Source organism: Heptranchias perlo, chromosome 7 (genome assembly GCF_035084215.1).
Source record: "Heptranchias perlo isolate sHepPer1 chromosome 7, sHepPer1.hap1, whole genome shotgun sequence".
Lineage (NCBI taxonomy): Eukaryota > Metazoa > Chordata > Chondrichthyes > Hexanchiformes > Hexanchidae > Heptranchias > Heptranchias perlo.
This window is the reverse complement of record NC_090331.1, coordinates 81,235,091-81,257,226: the sequence shown is the minus strand read 5'-3', so window position 1 is coordinate 81,257,226 and position 22,136 is coordinate 81,235,091. Positions and strand designations below refer to the sequence as shown.

The 22,136-nt window shown below is 48.8% G+C and overlaps 1 protein-coding gene across 4 annotated transcripts in view; it reads right to left on the bottom strand.

Annotated features, from left to right (window-relative positions):
- Nucleotides 1-849: 849 nt before the first annotated feature.
- The window catches only part of cyp20a1 (cytochrome P450, family 20, subfamily A, polypeptide 1), a 45,505-nt gene continuing 24,218 nt past the window's right edge, over nucleotides 850-22,136 (bottom strand). For 2 of the 4 annotated variants that reach the window (XM_067987966.1, XM_067987968.1), the window contains 8 exons: nucleotides 19,548-19,626; nucleotides 11,416-11,531; nucleotides 8,093-8,147; nucleotides 7,515-7,635; nucleotides 6,026-6,137; nucleotides 4,879-4,943; nucleotides 2,876-2,965; nucleotides 850-2,048 (listed from right to left, as the gene is read on the bottom strand). In XM_067987966.1, the coding sequence (XP_067844067.1) occupies nucleotides 1,898-2,048; nucleotides 2,876-2,965; nucleotides 4,879-4,943; nucleotides 6,026-6,137; nucleotides 7,515-7,635; nucleotides 8,093-8,147; nucleotides 11,416-11,531; nucleotides 19,548-19,626 (789 nt within the window). In that variant the 3' untranslated portion in view covers nucleotides 850-1,897. Of the gene's footprint in view, nucleotides 2,049-2,875; nucleotides 2,966-4,878; nucleotides 4,944-6,025; nucleotides 6,138-7,514; nucleotides 7,636-8,092; nucleotides 8,148-11,415; nucleotides 11,532-18,645; nucleotides 18,823-19,547; nucleotides 19,627-22,136 lie in introns of those variants that run through there. The other 2 variants (XM_067987969.1, XM_067987967.1) reach the window with 2 other exon arrangements.

The following is a 22,136-nucleotide window of genomic DNA, read 5'->3' as shown; positions in this document are numbered from 1 at the left end:
ACCGAGACTGCCCCCCACCACCCTCCGGGAACCCCCACCCTCTGAGACTGCCCACCCCAGGATCCCCCCATCCTCTGAGACCGCCCCTCCCGGGGACTGCTCTCCTCAACCCCACCCACACCGAGACTGACCCCCCCCACCCTCCGGGACCCCCCCACCCTCTGAGACTGTCTCCTCATCCCCGCACACACTGAGACTGCCCCACCCATCCTCTGGGACCGTCCCCCCACCCTCTGGGATCCCCCCACGAGACTACCCCCTCCCCGGGACCCCCTCACACTGAGACTGCTCGGCCCCGCGAGACTGACCCCTCTCCCCCTCCCTCTGGGGCGGCATTCTCCTCTCCATGGCCCCCTCCCCCCACGGGACTGGCCCACCCTCTGGAACCAGCTAACCTTCAGGACTGCTCGCTGTCAGGGACCCATCAATCTCCAGCCGCCCCCCAGGACTGACTCCCCCACCAGCATCTGCCTGCCATCCAGGACTGACCAACCCCTGGGACTGGACACCCATCAGCTCCGTCTCTCCCTCTAGGGTCTTTCCAAGCACCCAGTCTTCACGCGGGGGCTTGGACTGCGTAGAGACATCACAGCTGAGCCTGACCCTTTTCTTGCTCAATGTCCACACATTGCATTTTCCAGTAGGGGTTTACTGGACTGTGAACAGTGGAGTGAATGCTGGCCGATTCATCCACTGCTGAGACCAGACTAGGGCACTGTAGCCTAAGGCAGTGAAATTAGTGACTCAGCATGGAAGGTAAAAAGGTTTAAACACTTTGCAGGCTTCTACAGTCTATGAAGAGTCTCTTGATCTCTAGGCAGCAGTGACAGGCAGATACATACTCCTCTGTAATGGCCATGCAGCAAGTTTATTGAGAAATGATCATGGAAATTCAAACGGAGCACTCTGATAGCTACTGGTATCGCTCTCTCACATGATAATTGCACCGAACAACCACACAACGGTTACAGCATTTTGTCGGACAGGTCCATTCCCCTCTGCTTTCCTGAAGGTGCTGACTTGCTGTGGCACTGCCAGCCCAGCGTTCTTGCAGATGCCGAGTGTCAGCAAGATATTCTGATCCTGCCTTCAACCAAAGTCCGCACACCCACACTTTCCTGATCGGAGTCGCTGGACAGCGATTGGGAGCGGGAACCCTGGCTGTTTTCCCATTACCTAACCCGGGTGAGGGGGGAGGGAACTGAGGCCGACTGTGGCGTCCCCCCTGAATCCCCGCCACCCTGGCCGGAGTCAGCTGGCTCAGTACAGACCAGGAAGTGAATCCTGGGCACCCGTGGGGGACTCAAACTCTGTTCGGTCTGGTGACACGACTTGTTCACAAGTCTCAACATAAAACCCCACCAGAGGACCTGGCCACAAAACCAATGATTCTACAAGAGCAGGTGTGCACTTCAATCCAGCCGTTTGATGCTGTAACGGTCATCGTGATCTCTAATTGTCACACCCTCTCCTCTCTCATCCCCAAAACAGCCAACAGTTTTTCTGAACATCTTCCCATTTTATTTGTTTTAAGGCGGACGTGACTGTATTGGGAATTCCCACTAAAATCAGGAATGGCCATCCCAACCTCCGTATCGCCGTGGTGTCAATCACTGCAACAAGAGGATGGCTCATGTCTGATGGAGGTTCTGCTGCGGAGGCTTCTGGTGATGAGACGTTATCACTTCTTGGTTAGCTTCACATTTCTGAGGGGTGGCGGAGAGGGTTGGGGTGGGGGAGGGGCTGGGGAGCTGAAAATAGCAGGAATCCTGTTGTACTGAGGTGGTGGGTACAGTGCCTGGTGTGGATCTGAATAGTCATTGCCACGTCCTACCGAAAGGGGGCCCTCCCCAACAGCCCTCACTCTCCCCAGGCTGGCCAGCTGGCTGGGGTAGGCCTAGCTTTTCTTGCTGACGGTGATCCAAGCCTCCTCTTTTGGGCGGGTTACAAGGTCGTACTTCATCTCCACCGCCTGGTCCTCCACGGGGTGCAGGCGCAGCTTCCTGATCAGTGTGCTCAACACGATTGTAGCCACAGTGTAAGCGAACCTGCCGGAGGGGAGACACGGACAGCCTGAGACCAGGGTACAGCGACCTTATAAAACCCCTTGGCCCCTGTACATATTACTGACCAACACCTTTCCCAAATGGGAAAAGTGCCTTTGCTGTCCCCTTATTGACACTGGTGTCGCATCACCAGCTATAGGGAGGGAGCAGCACACACAGCCAAGGGTCAGAAACAGACCAATCAAGCAGTGGCGTAAGGCGGGCGCACTCTATGGGACGTTCATTGAGTGGCGTTGCCCAGCATGGCAGCATCTGAACTGGGGAGTGAAGGTTCTACAGAACTCCAGAGAGCAACAGAGAAAACAGGCAGCTGCCCACCCCCGCTTTGTGCCGGGGTACAGGTTCCATGGACACTCGTCCACCCTTCAGTACCTCGCCCAATGGAACACACTTCACAGGGAGCCCAGCCGATGAGCAGTAACCGGCAATTCGACCACAGAGGGCACGACGGCCAAGCCTGAACCGGTCCGTGGCTGACACTTGGTGACAACTGCTTGATGGTTTAAATCCACAAGCTCTAAAGGGGATGAGCAGGCTCTAAACGTTTAGAAACTCTGCTTGGATACATATTTTTTCTTTCAAAAAACAGTAAAAGAGATTTCTACTAAAATAAAACTTAAAAATAGGCCGCTCTCAGACAGACAGAGTCTGACAGGAAGCCTCAGGAGACTCGAGACCAACACCTCCTTCACAGGGAACTCGAACAAACTGAATTAATTTCTACTCTGAACCCAGCACAGAATATTGAAGGGGGGATAAAGGTTACAGGATATTGGATCTCTCCTGTGTGAAGCACCTTATTGCTTTACCTCAGCTCCGGGCATTCCTGGCTCCCGGAAAATCCCAGCAACGTAAACTGCTTCCTGGCAGCTTCATCGTTGAACCTTTCGGGATCAAACCTGCAGGACAAGGAGACACAAGTCTTGATTAAATCAGATCTTCTGACAGTATAATGCACAGCGCTGACACTGGGATACAGTACAGTGCAAAACTGGGTGCAGCACAATTCTACATTGACTCCTTCTAGACACTGGTTGTATCTGAAGTTGGGGGATGGAGATATAAACAGACACATATACTCTTGCACTCGCACACACACACATCTAGTATTCTCAATGTACAACTTGTGCTAAATGTGGAGGACAGCTGTACAGTTTCACACATCAAATGCTTTCCTACATTACTATAGTGACTACACTTCAAAAGTACTTCATTGGCAGTAAAGCACTTTGGGACATCCCGAGGTTGCGAAAGGCGTGATAGAAACGCAAGTCGTTCTTTCTTTCTTTCAGCCGGACGTTCATGAATGAAACAGCGGAAGTGGGTGGAAGCAGGGAGGTTGAAAAAGAGACAAAATCCGAACAATACATTTGAGGATGGAGGATGCCACAGCGGGTCAGACAATGTCCTTTTACCCTTGTGTTCTGGGTTCAAATCCAGCCGAGACTGGGAGTATTTGGTGAGGCAGTGTAGATGGAGTTTAACAGCGCACACAGGAACAGGAGTAGGCCATTCAGCCCCTCGAGCCTGCTCCGCCATTCAATTAGATCATGGTTGATCTGTATCTTAAATCTACTTTCCCGCCTTGGCTCCATATCCCTGGATACCCGTACCTAACAAAAATCTATCTATCTCAGTCTTGAAAGCTCCAATTGTCCCCCTTAGCCTTTTTTGGGGAGAGTTCCAAATTTCTATTATTCTTTGTGTGAAAAAGGGCTTCCTGATTTCCATCCTGAACGGCCTAGCTCTAATTTTAAGATTATGTCTCCTTGTTCTTGATTCCCCACCAGAGGGAATAGTTTCTCTGTACCTACCCTATCAAATCCTTTTAACATTTTATACACCTTGATCAGATCACCCCTCAATCTTCTATACTCAAAGGAATGTAAGCTAAGATCATGCAACCTGTTCTCATAATTTAACCCTCTAATTCTGATGAATCTGTGCTGCACCTCCTCCAAGGCCAATATATCCTTCTTGAGCTGCAGTGCCCAAAACTGAATGCAGTACTCCAGATGGAGTCTTATCAAGGCTCTATATAATTGAAGTATAACTTCCTCCCCTTTTTAATCCGGCCCCCGCCCCCCCCCACCCCTTTTTGATTTCTTTTTGTACATATCTACTAGCTTTAAATGATTTGTGCACTTGGACTCCCAAATCTCTTTGCTCCTCTACAGCTCCTAGTTTCTCACCATTTAGAAAATATTCCAATTTATCTTCCTTGGATCCGAAGTGGATGACCTCACACTTGCTCACATTAAACTCCATCTGCCATAGTTTTGCTCACTCACTTAATCGGTCTATGTTCCTTTGCAACTTCCTGCTCCCATCTGCACTACTCATTGTCCCTCCTAATTTAGTGTCATCTGCAAACATAGATATACAACTCTCTAACCGTTCATCCAAGTCATTAATACATATGGTGAAAAGTTGAGGCCCCAGAACATTGGAGAACACCATTTGTCACATTCTGCCAATCAAAGTACCTACCATTTATCTCCACTCTCTGTCTCCTACCTTCCAACCAATTTCCAGCCCAAGTCAAAAGCCTACCTCCAATTCCGTGCACTCCCATTTTTACCAAAAGAGGGAGCTTTACTCTGAATCTAACCAGTGCTGTACCTGCCCTGGGAGTGTTTGATGGGGCAGTGTAGAGGGAGCTTTATCCTTTTTCTAACCTGTACTGTACCTACCCTGGGAGTGTTTGATGCAGACATGGAAAATGTTTAATATCCCGAGGTTGACATCTGTCACTTTGTTCAGGACAAAGATTCACAAAAGTAAACAGGAACAAACAAGATTTTGAAGATACCTGTAAGGTAACTGCCATGATGTGTCGTCCTGAAGCACTACACCCAGAGCGTAAATGACCAAAGTCTGAGGAAGAGGACACGGGAATGTGAATGACACAGACGGTGGGTCACACAGTTCCTGAACGATCTCACTTGGGGTGCAGTATCCACAGTGCTGCCCAGCAGCTGGCACACAAACAATACCCAGCCGAATGGATTTCAGAGCTGCTCAGTGGGATTGCACTGGTGCCAGCCTCATCAAACAGCTTGTTATTAAACTCGCAGCTTCCTGTTGATAGAAGAGAGCAGTGCATCTTGGGGCTGACAGAAGAAAGCCGCTCCCCAGTGACTCAGCCACTGAGTTAAAGGCTGTGCCTGGTTGGTCATTAAGCTGTTGAGAGGAGACCCGTGCTGGGCTCGATTCCCAGTCCATGCTCAATTAGCTGGTCTTGGCTGGGGTGATGGTAGCAGAGTTACAATTGGGCCTCAGCACAAGAACATAAGAGGTGAAATAAACTCTACCAGGCTGATCATCACCCAGCTGGAAGGTGTGACAACTGGCCGAGAGCATGGCAGGCTCGGCACCGATGTCCTCTCTGGTCAAATGATAAGCCGACACTCACTGTCTGGGCTCACACCAGGTTTGCCAACCCTCCAGTATTGTCCTGGAGTCTCCAGGGAATAAAGATTAACCTCCTGGACACTCCTGTAAGCAAACCTAGGAGAAAAATCACAGCCCATTTCAAAAAAAAAATTGTTTGAACACTTTTATTTATTAGTTATAAAAATATTGGAGTTGGGGGAAAATGGCAGTTTGAGTGACAGCCAAGAATCATCCAATCGGGTTGGGAAGAATCGGCATGGGAAGGCAGTGCTTCCTGGCGATGGGCGTGTTGGGCGACCAATGGTGGGAGGATGGGGGCGGGGCCATTGGAGACAGGCGGTCACCTGATGAAACCTCCTGGAATAAGTACAACCAGAGTTGGTGACTCCAGCACTCACACATGAAAAATGACCCCTTGGGTGAGGTACAGGAGGATGATCGTTGCCTGTGGACTGAACCCCAAGTGAGAGCCGGCATTCTCAGCACACGGGAAGAGAAAATCAGCAACAAAATTGAAAGAGAGGCCGAGTGGAGCTGCTGCAGTTCCAGCTCCCGTGTCTTACCTCCTTTGGGATGATGTGCTGGTCGACGCTCCCTTCTAGCTCCTGAAGCCGTGCTGCGACTGGGGTCAGCTTCGCTGTCCTGACTGTTTCGTTCAGAATCTGTTGGCAGTACCTGTGCCAGAGGACGACAGGATTGGTTACAGCTGCAGCTCTCACACTTCCCGGCTTTACACAACAGGATTAACCCTCCAACTGCAGCATATTTTGTACAGGAGCCTCGGGGCCCCGCATGCTGTGTAAGGGCAGCAGCAAGCTACTTGCTTATGCTTATCTGCTGCATCCCCCTGGGCCATTCCTGCACATCTCCGGCTGAAAAAGAAAGGACTTGCATTTCTATAACGTCTTTCATGACCTCAGGAAGACCCAAAGCGCTTCACAGCCAATTAAGTACTTTTGAAGTGTAGTCACTGTTGTAATGTAGGAAACGCGGCAACTAATTTGTGCACAGCAAGGTCCCACGAACAGCAATGAGATAAGGACCAGATAATCTGTTTTTGGTTGTGTTGATTGAGGGATAAATATTGGCCAGGACACCAGGAAGAATTCCCCTGGTTTTCTTCGAATAGCACCATGAGATCTTTTACATCCACCCAAGATGGTAGACAGGGCCTGTGTTTAACATCTCATCTGAAAGACAGTGTAGCACTCCCTCAATACTGCACTGAAATGTCAACCTGGATTATATGCTTGCGTCTCTGGAGTGGGGATTGAACCCACAACCTTGTGACTCAGAGGCGAGAGTGCTACCACTGAGCCAAGGTTGACACCTTGAGCCTTCCCTTAAGAATAAGGGCCCGGGAACAGGTCTGCCATCTGCCTCGTCTCAATGAATGGTGAGTGACACAGTGAAGTGTGAAGCAACAAGATACATTAAAACACCGTAAAAAATAAGCAATGCCGCCCCATAGCAAAGAGACTGCCCAGTGCAATATAAACCAGCACAGAGCGGGAAGGTCCCAGGTTTGATCCCTGGCTAGTGCTGAGCCAGCTGATCTCTGGGCTAGGAAAGCGGTGGAAAAAATAACCCAGGGTTCCTGCTCCTGATCACTGCCCAGTGACCCCTGGGTTAGACAGAGGGGAAATCAGCCAGAGTTCCTGCTCCTGATCACTGTGCAGTAATTCCTGCTGGAAATTACACCTGTGCGGATGTCGGATGACGTCAGCTGTGATGCCGCCAGTAGTCAAACAGCCTGCTGACATTTACTGCTGCTTATGCATGGTGAGGACTTCAGCACCCCTCTGCTCAGCTATCTCAGCACCAACCAAGGATCGGGCCTGGGACCTTCTTGGTCTGTTTGGTTAAATTAAACCAGACAGTGCCTTTACCAACTGAGCTCCAGATTCAGAAACCTGTCGAGAGACACCGTGAGGGCCCTGGGAACATGGGTAGATCGCCAGCAGTGTGCTGCACTGCCCAATTACAAACATTTGTCTCTTCACTGTTGGTAAATCACCTGAATGAAGAACTTTTGCAAAATTAATCTCTCACCTGAGTTCCTGCAGCTTGTCTAAAGTGAGTGGGCTCCTGCCCAGAACCTGATTTACTTCTTGGTACAGTTTCTCCTGCACTGACCTCGATGTGGCCAAAAAGTATGTGGACCAAATGCACACTGGGAAAGAGAAGTCAAGGTTAAAATGGGATAATTTCCAACAGTGGACATCTGTACGCCGAGGGGCCCAGGGTGGACATCTGTACGCCGAGGGGCCCAGGGTGGACATCTGTACGCCGAGGGGCCCAGGGTGGACATCTGTACGCCGAGGGGCCCAGGGTGGATATCTGTACAGGCCCTAAGTTCTGGAATTCCCTCCCTGAATCTCTCCACCTTTAAGACAGTCCTTATAACCCGCCTCTTTGACCGAGTTTTTAGTCACCTGTCCTAATGTCTCCTTCTTTGGCTCAGTGTCAATTTTTGTCTGATTACATTCCCGTGAAGCACCTTGGGATGTATTACTATGTTAAAGGCGCTTTATAAATGCATGTTGTGATTTTTTTTTGTTGCAGATGTCACATAGGATCAGGTGTGAGCGACTCCCACTGCTGTTGTGTTTAGATGAAGCTGTACTTACGATTTGCTGTGATCACACATCCGGCCAGTGAGAAGATCATACTGTCCTCCAGCACCTGGGGAAGCAAACAAAGATTCCACCTGAACCTTCACACAGAGACAAGACTTATGCTTGTAGCAGGACTAACTCAGCGATTTGGTGCAGCAACCAATAGAATAGAGGGCCACAGGCAGCCAGTGGAGCAGGCCTTGAAGCCTATAGGAATCTAAGATATCAGTTGGGCTCAGCTGGTAGGACAATCCCCTCTGAGTCACCCCAGCACTTGAGTTTGTAATCTCGGCTAGCACTGAAGGAGGTGACAGGACAGGTAGATCTGTGACTATTACTCCTCCTCACAGTGACAGGACGTGGGTCTGTGACGATTACTCCTCCTCACAGTGACAGGACGTGGGTCTGTGACGATTACTCCTCCTCACAGTGACAGGACGTGGGTCTGTGACTATTACTCCTCCCCACAGTGACAGGACGTGGGTCTGTGACTATTACTCCTCCCCACAGTGACAGGACGTGGGTCTGTGACTATTACTCCTCCCCACAGTGACAGGACGTGGGTCTGTGACTATTACTCCTCCCCACAGTGACAGGACGTGGGTCTGTGACTATTACTCCTCCCCATAGTAGCAGGACGTGAGTCTGTGACTATTACTCCTCCTCACAGTGACAGGACGTGGGTCTGTGACTATTACTCCTCCCCATAGTAGCAGGACGTGAGTCTGTGACTATTACTCCTCCTCACAGTGACAGGACGTGGGTCTGTGACTATTACTCCTCCTCACAGTGACAGGACGTGGGTCTGTGACTATTACTCCTCCCACAGTGACAGAACGTGGGTCTGTGACTATTACTCCTCCCACAGTGACAGGATGTGGGTCTGTGACTATTACTCCTCCCCATAGTAGCAGGATGTGGGTCTGTGACTATTACTCCTCCCCATAGTAGCAGGATGTGGGTCTGTGACTATTACTCCTCCCACAGTGACAGGACGTGGGTCTGTGACTATTACTCCTCCCCATAGTAGCAGGACGTGAGTCTGTGACTATTACTCCTCCCCACAGTGACAGGACGTGGGTCTGTGACTATTACTCCTCCTCACAGTGACAGGACGTGGGTCTGTGACTATTACTCCTCCCCATAGTAGCAGGACGTGAGTCTGTGACTATTACTCCTCCCCACAGTGACAGGACGTGGGTCTGTGACTATTACTCCTCCTCACAGTGACAGGACGTGAGTCTGTGACTATTACTCCTCCCACAGTGTCAGGACGTGGGTCTGTGACTATTACTCCTCCCACAGTGACAGGACGTGGGTCTGTGACTATTACTCCTCCCCATAGTAGCAGGATGTGGGTCTGTGACTATTACTCCTCCCCACAGTGACAGAACGTGGGTCTGTGACTATTACTCCTCCTCACAGTGACAGGACGTGGGTCTGTGACTATTACTCCTCCCACAGTGACAGGACGTGGGTCTGTGACTATTACTCCTCCCCATAGTAGCAGGATGTGGGTCTGTGACTATTACTCCTCCCACAGTGACAGGACGTGGGTCTGTGACTATTACTCCTCCCACAGTGACAGGACGTGGGTCTGTGACTATTACTCCTCCCACAGTGACAGGACGTGGGTCTGTGACTATTACTCCTCCCACAGTGACAGGACGTGGGTCTGTGACTATTACTCCTCCCACAGTGACAGGACGTGGGTCTGTGACTATTACTCCTCCCACAGTGACAGGACGTGGGTCTGTGACTATTACTCCTCCCCACAGTGACAGGACGTGGGTCTGTGACTATTACTCCTCCCACAGTGACAGGACGTGGGTCTGTGACTATTACTCCTCCCCATAGTAGCAGGATGTGGGTCTGTGACTATTACTCCTCCCACAGTGACAGGACGTGGGTCTGTGACTATTACTCCTCCCACAGTGACAGGACGTGGGTCTGTGACTATTACTCCTCCCACAGTGACAGGACGTGGGTCTGTGACTATTACTCCTCCCACAGTGACAGGACGTGGGTCTGTGACTATTACTCCTCCTCACAGTGACAGGACGTGGGTCTGTGCCTATTACTCCTCCCCACAGTGATGGGATGTGGGTCTGTGCCGATTACTCCTCCCCACAGTGATGGGATGTGGGTCTGTGCCTATTACTCCTCCCCACAGTGATGGGATGTGGGTCTGTTCCTGTGATTCCCCTTCTCAGTGAGCAAATGCTAATAACAGGACCCTCACACACACTGTGAGGGAACTGAGGTAACCCCGCCCCCTAATACCCCCGCCCGGCTACAGTCACACGTCACTCACAGCCCGCCCAGCTAGTCACACGTCACTCACAACCCGCCCAGCTACAGTCACACGTCACTCACAGCCCGCCCGGCTACAGTCACACGTCACTCACAGCCCGCCCAGCTAGTCACACGTCACTCACAGCCCGCCCGGCTACAGTCACACGTCACTCACAGCCCGCCCAGCTACAGTCACACGTCACTCACAGCCCGCCCAGCTAGTCACACGTCACTCACAGCCCGCCCGGCTACAGTCACACGTCACTCACAGCCCGCCCAGCTACAGTCACACGTCACTCACAGCCCGCCCAGCTAGTCACACGTCACTCACAGCCCGCCCGGCTACAGTCACACGTCACTCACAGCCCGCCCAGCTAGTCACACGTCACTCACAGCCCGTCCAGCTACAGTCACACGTCACTCACAACCCGCCCGGCTAGTCACACGTCACTCACAGCCCGCCCAGCTACAGTCACACGTCACTCAGAACCCGCCCGGCTACAGTCACACGTCACTCACAACCCGCCCGGCTAGTCACACGTCACTCACAGCCCGCCCAGCTAGTCACACGTCACTCACAACCCGCCCAGCTACAGTCACACGTCACTCACAGCCCGCCCAGCTACAGTCACACGTCACTCACAGCCCGCCCAGCTAGTCACACGTCACTCACAGCCCGCCCAGCTACAGTCACACGTCACTCACAACCCGCCCGGCTACAGTCACACGTCACTCACAGCCCGCCCAGCTAGTCACACGTCACTCACAACCCGCCCGGCTACAGTCACACGTCACTCACAACCCGCCCGGCTACAGTCACACGTCACTCACAACCCGCCCAGCTACAGTCACACGTCACTCACAACCCGCCCAGCTAGTCACACGTCACTCACAACCCGCCCGGCTACAGTCACACGTCACTCACAGCCCGCCCAGCTAGTCACACGTCACTCACAACCCGCCCAGCTACAGTCACACGTCACTCACAGCCCGCCCAGCTACAGTCACACGTCACTCACAGCCCGCCCAGCCGCCTGTACCTGCTTCTCGCTGAGGTTGCCCTGCAGTAAGGCGTCCACGAAAACTTGCCGACTGCAGCTTTTCCCTTTCCGCTCCTTCGCCACTTTCTTCAGCGTGTTCTCCATTTCTCCGAGTGCTGGGGAGAGAACAGAGTTTGGAAAATAATTCGAACGTATTCAAAAAAATAACATTCACACCAACCTCAACAGAAGACTTAGATCATTTCGGATTCCGGGTTGTAGGAACATTAAATTAAACTGTAAAAGTAGGGAAGTCAGAACATTTTTCACACAAAGAGTGCTCAGCGTATGGAATGGGCTCCCAGTAGTGTAGTGATTATGTTACTGGGCTAGTAATCCAGAGAATATGAATTCAAATCCATGGCAGTCTGAGAATTTGAACAGTTTTTTAAAAATTTGAAATAAAAAAGTGACTATGAAACTGTTGGATTGTCAAACCCAATGGGTTCACTAATGTCCTTTAGGGAAGGAAACCTGCCGTCCTTACCCGGTCTGGCCTACGTGACTCCAGGCCCACACCAATGTGGTTAACTCTTAATTGCCCTCTGCAATAAATACCTAAAAGTGACGCCCAAATCCCAAGAATGAATTAAAATTTTTAAAAAGTTAAAACTGATGGAGGCAAAATGCTTGGAATCATTTAAAAATAATTGGTGCAGTAATGGGGCGAAGGGGATTTTAGTGCCTTTCTGAATGAATGAATTAAAGTGGGCCGAATGGCCTGCCTCACTCACAATTATCTTGCGAACTGTAAACTTGAAAGATCATATAAACCAGGACAAGAGGTGTTGCCTGGAGAATATAGGAACAGCAGGATACCGTTTTAACCCGTTGAGCCTGTTCCACCAATCTCAGCAAGGACGAAGCCAACAAGTATGGCTGGTGGTATCTGGGCGAGTGCAGCCAATCTGGCTTTGCTGGCTCATGTTCGCCCTGCCAGCCTGTTTTTCATGCAGTTCCATGTAAAGCGTGATGAGCTGTGATTGAGATGCTGCTGAAGAGTCATTTAGCATAAGATGCCTTCAGAGACTCTGCAGCCGTTATCTGTCAGACAAAGCAAGGTCTGCTCACCCGTCTGCAGGGTACGCAGGTATCAGTGGTTAAGCACCAGTCTTCACAGGGGTCGTATCAGTGGAGAGCCAGAGTTGTGCCATCTACTGTATGGGCACCTGCTACTGACATGCATCACAGTGCTGGCATTGCCAGCGACAGTAATGATTAGCTCCAGCCTCAGTGCTTTCCCGTCCCTTCTTAATTTTGAGCCTTTCTAAAGGCCATGCAGAATTTGTTAGTTCTTAACTGTTCCACTGGGTGACAAAAAGCAGCCCCTTGTGTTTTAAGATTTCTTTCTGTGAAATCTTGATCTTGGAGTCGACACATTTCCCAACCCTCCCTAAAAGAAACTGCTGAGATGTCCCAGAACTCCCCGAGGGCCCAGTTAGTAAACGTGCAACATGGCGTAGTATCATGCCACATAGAGCAGAAGATCCCAGGGTCATTTCCTGGTCTATGCTGTAATAGTTGAGGCAGAAGAGCATCAGCCAGGGTTCCTACACGAGTGTTACCCAGTGGCTCCTGTTGGGAAGTGCACGTGTGCGACAGAATCAGGCTCCCAGTCAGATATCCTGCCGCCACTCGCTGCCTAGACTCACACGTGAAGGACTCCCAAGCATCTGTGCAATGTCCCCCAGCAACAATCAGCACCTTCAGGGGAGGAGAAGAAACAACAGGGGGCCCAAGAAAAAAAAATTAAAAATAAATTGTTTTCTATGAGTTGGGAATCTTGACCTGCACAGCCTCTGCACTCACCGTTTCCTGAGCAGCACAGCCCAGCACTCCCAGAATTCCCAGTGCCCGGTATCCTTTAAATTCCTGCCTGACACCAGCCACTGACAGTGCAATCAATAGAATTCTAGAGTCCAAAAGATTTACAGGACGTCATCAGCCCAATAATCTGAATCAGATATTGATTCTCCTGCATTCGATCCCCTTTAGTCTGCCCTACAATTTATGCCCAGAGAGATGGCAGGAGGGGATGACAGAGCTGTACTGCTGGCAGTCAAGTTGTTAACACACAGGTTCCATCGTCAACGATGCCCGTCCAATCGCAGGATGTTTGACAGTGCCCAATTTCACAGTGAGGGTGAACAGGCAGCTCGAACCTTATATGTTACTTTGTGTTACAGGGGTACAGTTATAGTACTGGACCAGTGACCCTGAGCTTGAGTTCAAATCCCACTGTGGCAAGTGTGAAATTGACCTCAATAAATGTGGTAATTCGTGGGCTGGCACCAGGAAAATAGTGACCATGAAAACTGCTGGATTGTTGTAAAAATCCAACTGGTTCACTAACATCCTTCAGGGAAGGGAAGCTGCCACCCCTACCCGGCCTGGCCAAATGTGACTCTAGTCCCATACTCTGTGGTTGACTCTTAATGCCCCTGGGGCAACTGGAGATGGGCAATAAATACAGCCTTGGAAGTGTCAACCACATTCTGAGAACAAATTTTTAAAAGTTCAGAGTATTTTTAGCGCACCATTAAAGACTGGTAACACGAAGAGACTGACTTCAAAACACTGCGAAGTTGTAACAGAGAGAGGTAAAAGGGGAACTCACTGTCCCCATAAAACCATCCGAAACTTGGAACTGAGGCAAGCCAGGTTTCTCTTTGTAGGCTGTCCCTCTATGTCCTCTTCCCCAGTCAGGATGACCATGCATCCAGTTGTACCTGACAGTCCACTTTGACAGCTGGTGGCTCAGTAATTCTGATCATTGAAAACCAAGACAGAAAAAGTCGCCATTTCAATCCCTGCAATGTGATAAAAATCCCCGTGTGCATGCATGAGGGGCCCACCTTGTGTTTATGCAATTGGATGTGTAATGCTAATGTGTACAGCTGTTCCATAAACGTCCCAGGACAGGAGGTCAACCAGCCCAATTCTATCTTCACTGGACCCGGGAGCACTCTACTGGACAGAACACAGCACAACACAGGCTCGAGACTGAGCACAGATCCCTCCACACACAGGATCACAAGATGAATATGGATGACGAAGGCCATTCGGCCCATTTTAGGTCATCCATCCAGAAAGAGCCGACAGTCCCACCCCATCGTGATATCCAACTGTTGTTCAAATCATTCAAGGATTTTCACCTCCATTTCTCTACTCAGAGTCCATTCCAAGTGTTGATCACTCTCTGTGTGAAGAAAAATTTGCTGATAAAGTCCAACATTTTCCTTTAACTAGTTTGAACCTGTAATTCCTTGCCCTATTCTCACTTTTTAAAGTAATGTTCTGATTAGTTTGAAGTAATATTCCGGGTTTAACTTTTTCCATACCATTTACTGTCCATTATTCTTCTACAGATGCTATAGGAAAGATAGAGCAGGAGGTAAGAGAGGAGGGGGAGTTGCGTTCTTGATTAGGGAGAACATCACGGCAGTAGTGAGAGGGGATATATCCGAGGGTTCGCCCAATGAGTCCATATGGGTAGAACTGAAAAATAAGAAGGGAGAGATCACTTTGATAGGATTGTACTACAGACCCCCAAATAGTCAACGGGAAATTGAGGAGCAAATATGTAAGGAGATTACAGACAGCTGCAAGAAAAATAGGGTGGTAATAGTAGGGGACTTTAACTTTCCCAACATTGACTGGGACAGCCATAGCATTAGGGGCTTGGATGGAGAGAAATTTGTTGAGTGTATTCAGGAGGAATTTCTCATTCAGTATGTGGATGGCCCGACTAGAGAGGGGGCAAAACTTGACCTCATCTTGGGAAATAAGGAAGGGCAGGTGACAGAAGTGTTAGTGAGGGATCACTTTGGGACCAGTGATCATAATTCCATTAGTTTTAAGATAGCTATGGAGAAGGATAGGTCTGGCCCAAAAGTTAAAATTCTAAATTGGGGAAAGGCCAATTTTGATGGTATTAGACAGGAACTTTCAGAAGTTGATTGGGAGAGTCTGTTGGCAGGCAAAGGGACGTCTGGTAAGTGGGAGGCTTTCAAAAGTGTGTTAACCAGGGTTCAGGGTAAGCACATTCCTTATAAAGTGAAGGGCAAGGCTGGTAGAAGTAGGGAACCTTGGATGACTCGGGAGATTGAGGCACTAGTCAAAAATAAGAAGGAGGCATATGACATGCATAGGCAGCTGGGATCAAGTGGATCCCTTGAAGAGTATAGAGATTGCCGGAGTAGAGTTAAGAGAGAAATCAGGAGGGCAAAAAGGGGATATGAGATTGCTTTGGCAGATCAGGCAAAGGTGAATCCAAAGAGCTTCTACAAATACATAAAGGGCAAAAGGGTAACTAGGGAGAGAGTAGGGCCTCTTAAGGATCAACAAGGTCATCTATGTGCGGAACCACAAGAGATGGGTGAGATCCTGAATGAATATTTCACATCGGTATTTACGGTTGAGAAAGGCATGGATGTTAGGGAACTTGGGGAAATAAATAGTGATGTCTTGAGGAGTGTACATATTACAGAGAGGGAGGTGCTGGAAGTCTTAACGCGCATCAAGGTAGATAAATCTCCGGGACCTGATGAAATGTATCCCAGGACGTTATGGGAGGTTAGGGAGGAAATTGCGGGTCCCCTAGCAGAGATATTTGAATCATCCACCGCTACAGGTGAGGTGCCTGAAGATTGGAGGGTAGCAAATGTTGTGCCTTTGTTTAAGAAGGGCGGCAGGGAAAAGCCTGGGAACTACAGACCAGTGAGCCTGACATCTGTAGTGGGTAAGTTGTTAGAGGGTATTCTGAGGGACAGAATCTACAGGCATTTGGAGAGGCAGGGACTAATTAGGAACAGTCAGCATGGTTTTGTGAGAGGAAAATCATGTCTCACGAATTTGATTGAGTTTTTTGAAGGGGTAACCAAGAAGATAGATGAGGGCTGTGCAGTAGACGTGGTCTACATGGACTTCAGCAAAGCATTTGACAAGGTACCGCATGGTAGGTTGTTACATAAGGTTAAATCTCATGGGATCCAAGGTGAGGTAGCCAATTGGATACAAAATTGGCTTGACGACAGAAGACAGAGGGTGGTTGTCGAGGGTTGTTTTTCAAACTGGATGCCTGTGTCCAGCGGTGTGCCTCAGGGATCGGTGCTGGGTCCGCTGTTATTTGTTATTTATATTAATGATTTGGATGAGAATTTAGGAGGCATGGTTAGTAAGTTTGCAGATGACACCAAGATTGGTGGCATTGTGGACAGTGAAGAAGGTTATCTAGGATTGCAACGGGATCTTGATAAATTGGGCCAGTGGGCCGATGAATGGCAGATGGAGTTTAATTTAGATAAATGTGAGGTGATGCATTTTGGTAGATCGAATCGGGCCAGGACCTACTCCGTTAATGGTAGGGCGTTGGGGAGAGTTATAGAACAAAGAGATCTAGGAGTACAGATTCATAGCTCCTTGAAAGTGGAGTCACAGGTGGATAGGGTGGTGAAGAAGGCATTCAGCATGCTTGGTTTCATTGGTCAGAACATTGAATGCAGGAGTTGGGATGTCTTGTTGAAGTTGTACAGGGCATTGGTGAGGCCACACTTGGAGTACTGTGTACAGTTCTGGTCACCCTATTATAGAAAGGATATTATTAAACTAGAAAGAGTGCAGAAAAGATTTACTAGGATGCTACCGGGACTTGATGGTTTGACTTACAGGGAGAGGTTAGACAGACTGGGACTTTATTCCCTGGAGAGTAGGAGGTTAAGGGGTGATCTTATAGAAGTCTATAAAATAATGAGGGGCATAGATAAGGTCGATAGTCAAAATCTTTTCCCAAAGGTAGGGGAGTCTATAACGAGGGGGCACAGATTTAAGGTGAGAGGGGAGAGATACAAAAGGATCCAGAGGGGCAATTTTTTCACTCAAAGGGTGGTGAGTGTCTGGAACGAGCTGCCAGAGGCAGTGGTAGAGGCGGGTACAATTTTGTCTTTTAAAAAGCATTTGGACAGTTACATGGGGAAGATGGGTATCGAGGGATATGGGCCAAGTGCAGGCAATTGGGACTAGCTTAGTGGTATAAACTGGGCGACATGGACATGTTGGGCCGAAGGGCCTGTTTCCATGTTGTAACTTCTATGATTCTATGATTCTATAAGATCACCTCTCAGTCGCCTCATTCCCAGGTTGAAAAGCCCAGGTTTCTCCAGTTTTTCCTCATACCTTAAACCCTCTAACACCAGCTAGCAGCCTCCTGGCTCTTCTCTGCAGTGCCTGCTGTGACTGGACTCAGTACTCACGGTGTGGTCTGACCAGGGCACTGACTCTCTGACTCTGCAGTGATTGGACATGTTGACCTTAAAATCTACTAGGACTCAGAGGTCTCTTTTAACCTCACCCGTAGATATTTCAACACCATTCATGGACGGCGTCTGTTTCCCATTCTTCCTTTCTATGTGCAATAACTTGTCTGCAATAAATTTCATCTCCCATCGTCCTGCCCACTTATAAATTTTAGCCAACTCATTGCATAGTTCCCCAGTTATCGCCTCAGATTAAAGGAGCTCTACTTGTCCTCTGTTGAAATATTCCAAACCATTTGCTTAAGCTGTTTCCCTACACTACAATGGTGACTACAATTCAAAAATACTTCACTGGCTGTGAAGCGTTTCTTGACGTATAAATGCAAGATCATTCGTTCTTTTAAGTTAAACCTTTTAAAATCATACACAATGCAGATGCTCCTTGGTATTTCTGAATCCCAGATCATGTTGAATAAAAACCTTCTGTAGCTGCAGTTCCCATGGATGATATTTAGTTATTGGAGGGGGTACAAAGAAGGGCTACACAGTTGATCCCAGAACTTGAGCGAATGACACAGGAGGAAGGATAAACTACCCTGGGTCCATTCTCTCTTGAAAAGAGAAGTCTGAGAGGGGATGTGATAAACGTGTTTGACAAATTGGATTCCAGTAAGCTTTTCTGCTGTGTACAGAATTTAAGCACAAGGGTCATATTTACAAATTAAACACAATAAAAGAAAATAGTTACAAAGTATGTGGAGTGGAGCACCACAGGTGGTGGAACAAGGAACCTTCATGGGTTTTCAAGAAGGAACTGGACAGGTTCTTGTCAACAAATGGGATTCAGGGTTATTAGAAATAAACCAAGGGAATGCTGTGGAGATATGGGCTAAATGGACTGAAGGTCTTCTCCTGCCTGAAACTGTAACTGTGTTACTATCACTTTCAATTTCTGTATGTTGTCTGATTCACTCACCATTCCTATTACTCCGAGTTTCACATTGAGCCCTCACAGCAAGGAAAACTCTCAATCAAATCAGATCGAAACCCAGATCTGAGAGGTGAAGGGTCAGTGCGCAAATCTACTGTGCTACTTCTCTCCTCTCCTGAAGGCAGTTGATGTATGGATCTGTGGATGCTGAGTGTCCTTAGGTAGCCCACTCAAAGGGCTATTCTTCCTCTGTGAACCTGGGCATTAAGTGTAGGCAGGATATTCAACCACAAGAAGAATCACTTTCCTCATCGACGTGTGCGCACACACACACGCGCATGTATCCACAGAATGCACTGCAGCAACTCGCCAAGGTTTCTTCGACAGCACCTCCCAAACCCGCGTACCACCTAGAAGGACAAGGGCAGCAGGTACATGGGAACAACACCACCTGCACGTTCCCCTCCAAGTCACACACCATCCCGACTTGGAAATATATCGCCGTTCCTTCATCGTCGCTGGGTCAAAATCCTGGAACTCCCTACCTAACAGCACTGTGGGAGAACCTTCACCAAACGGACTGCAGCGGTTCAAGAAGGCGGCTCATCACCACCTTCTCAAGGGCAATTAGGGATGGGCAATAAATACTGGCCTCGCCAGCCACGTCCACATCCCATGAACGAATAAAAAAAAAGTATATACACACTCCAGCAGAAGTCACTACATAGGAGTACGGTTGGGAACCCCAGAATGCTTTCCCCTCTCTCGAATCCAGAGGTGCTGAGGCCAATGGCAATATACTCGTTGCTGCCCCGGATGAGATCAGCTAATTCAGCAAGGGCCTGGGATCAAAGCTGGGGCTGTAGTAGAAAGCGCTGGTTTCAGTGACTATTTATACAACTTCCATTAAAAAGCACGACCATAAGCCCTGGACATAGCTAAGTTACCCTCTTCGTAATGTTCTTTCCGGGGGGAGCTTTTATCAAGAGATCCATCCAAGAATCCTTTCCCAATCTCCGACCAAATCTGAAAGCAAACAAGATAGGGTAATGGTAAACATCTCAGAATACGAGGGGTAAAGGTAAACATCTCAGAATACCAGGGGTAATGGTACACATCTAAGAATACCTGGGGTAATGGTACACATCTCAGAATACCAGGGGTAATGGTACACATCTCAGAATACCTGGGGTAATGGTACACATCTCAGAATACCAGGGGTAATGGTACACATCTCAGAATACCAGGGGTAATGGTAAACATCCCAGAATACAAGGGGTAAAGGTAAACATCTCAGAATACCAGGGGTAATGGTACACATCTCAGAATACCTGGGGTAATGGTACACATCTCAGAATACCAGGGGTAATGGTACACATCTCAGAATACCAGGGGTAATGGTACACATCTCAGAATACCTGGGGTAATGGTACACATCTCAGAATACCAGGGGTAATGGTACACATCTCAGAATACCTGGGGTAATGGTACACATTCCTAGAATACTAGGGGTAATGGTACACATCCCAGAATACCTGGGGTAATGGTACACATTCCTAGAATACTAGGGGTAATGGTACACATCCCAGAATACTAGGGGTAATGGTACACACCCCAGAATACTAGGGGTAATGGTACACACCCCAGAATACCAGGGGTAATGGTACACACCCCAGAATACCTGGGGTAATGGTACACACTCCAGAATACCTGGGGTAATGGTACACACCCCAGAATACCAGGGGTAATGGTACACACCCCAGAATACCTGGGGTAATGGTACACACCCCAGAATACCAGGGGTAATGGTACACATCTCAGAATACCAGGGGTAATGGTACACACCCCAGAATACCAGAGGTAATGGTACACACCCCAGAATACCAGAGGTAATGGTACACACCCCAGAATACCAGGGGTAATGGTACACACCCCAGAATACCAGAGGTAATGGTACACATCTCAGAATACCAGGGGTAATGGTACACATTCCTAGAATACTAGGGGTAATGGTACACATTCCTAGAATACTAGGGGTAATGGTACACATCCCAGAATACTAGGGGTAATGGTACACACCCCAGAATACCTGGGGTAATGGTACACACCCCAGAATACCTGGGGTAATGGTACACACCCCAGAATACCAGAGGTAATGGTACACATCTCAGAATACTAGGGGTAATGGTACACATCCCAGAATACTAGGGGTAATGGTACACATTCCTAGAATACGAGGGGTAATGGTACACATCCCAGAATACTAGGGGTAATGGTACACACCCCAGAATACCTGGGGTAATGGTACACACCCCAGAATACCTGGGGTAATGGTACACATCTCAGAATACCAGGGGTAATGGTACACATCTCAGAATACCAGGGGTAATGGTACACATCTCAGAATACCAGGGGTAATGGTACACATCTCAGAATACCAGGGGTAATGGTACACATCCCAGAATACTAGGGGTAATGGTACACATCCCAGAATACTAGGGGTAATGGTACACACCCCAGAATACCTGGGGTAATGGTACACACCCCAGAATACCTGGGGTAATGGTACACATCTCAGAATACCAGGGGTAATGGTACACATCTCAGAATACCAGGGGTAATGGTACACATCTCAGAATACCAGGGGTAATGGTACACATCTCAGAATACTAGGGGTAATGGTACACATCTCAGAATACTAGGGGTAATGGTACACATCTCAGAATACCAGGGGTAATGGTACACATCCCAGAATACCAGGGGTAATGGTACACACCCCAGAATACCAGGGGTACTGGTACACATCTCAGAATACCAGGGGTAATGGTACACATCTCAGAATACTAGGGGTAATGGTCCACACCCCAGAATACTAGGGGTAATGGTACACATCTCAGAATACCAGGGGTAATGGTACACATCTCAGAATACTAGGGGTAATGGTACACACCCCAGAATACTAGGGGCAATGGTACACATCTCAGAATACCAGGGGTAATGGTACACATCTCAGAATACCAGGGGTAATGGTACACACCCCAGAATACCAGGGGTAATGGTACACATTCCTAGAATACTAGGGGTAATGGTACACATCCCAGAATACCTGGGGTAATGGTACACATTCCTAGAATACTAGGGGTAATGGTACACATCCCAGAATACTAGGGGTAATGGTACACACCCCAGAATACTAGGGGTAATGGTACACACCCCAGAATACCAGGGGTAATGGTACACACCCCAGAATACCAGGTGTAATGGTACACACCCCAGAATACCTGGGGTAATGGTACACACCCCAGAATACCTGGGGTAATGGTACACACCCCAGAATACCAGGGGTAATGGTACACACCCCAGAATACCTGGGGTAATGGTACACACCCCAGAATACCTGGGGTAATGGTACACACCCCAGAATACCAGGGGTAATGGTACACATCTCAGAATACCAGGGGTAATGGTACACACCCCAGAATACCAGAGGTAATGGTACACACCCCAGAATACCAGAGGTAATGGTACACACCCCA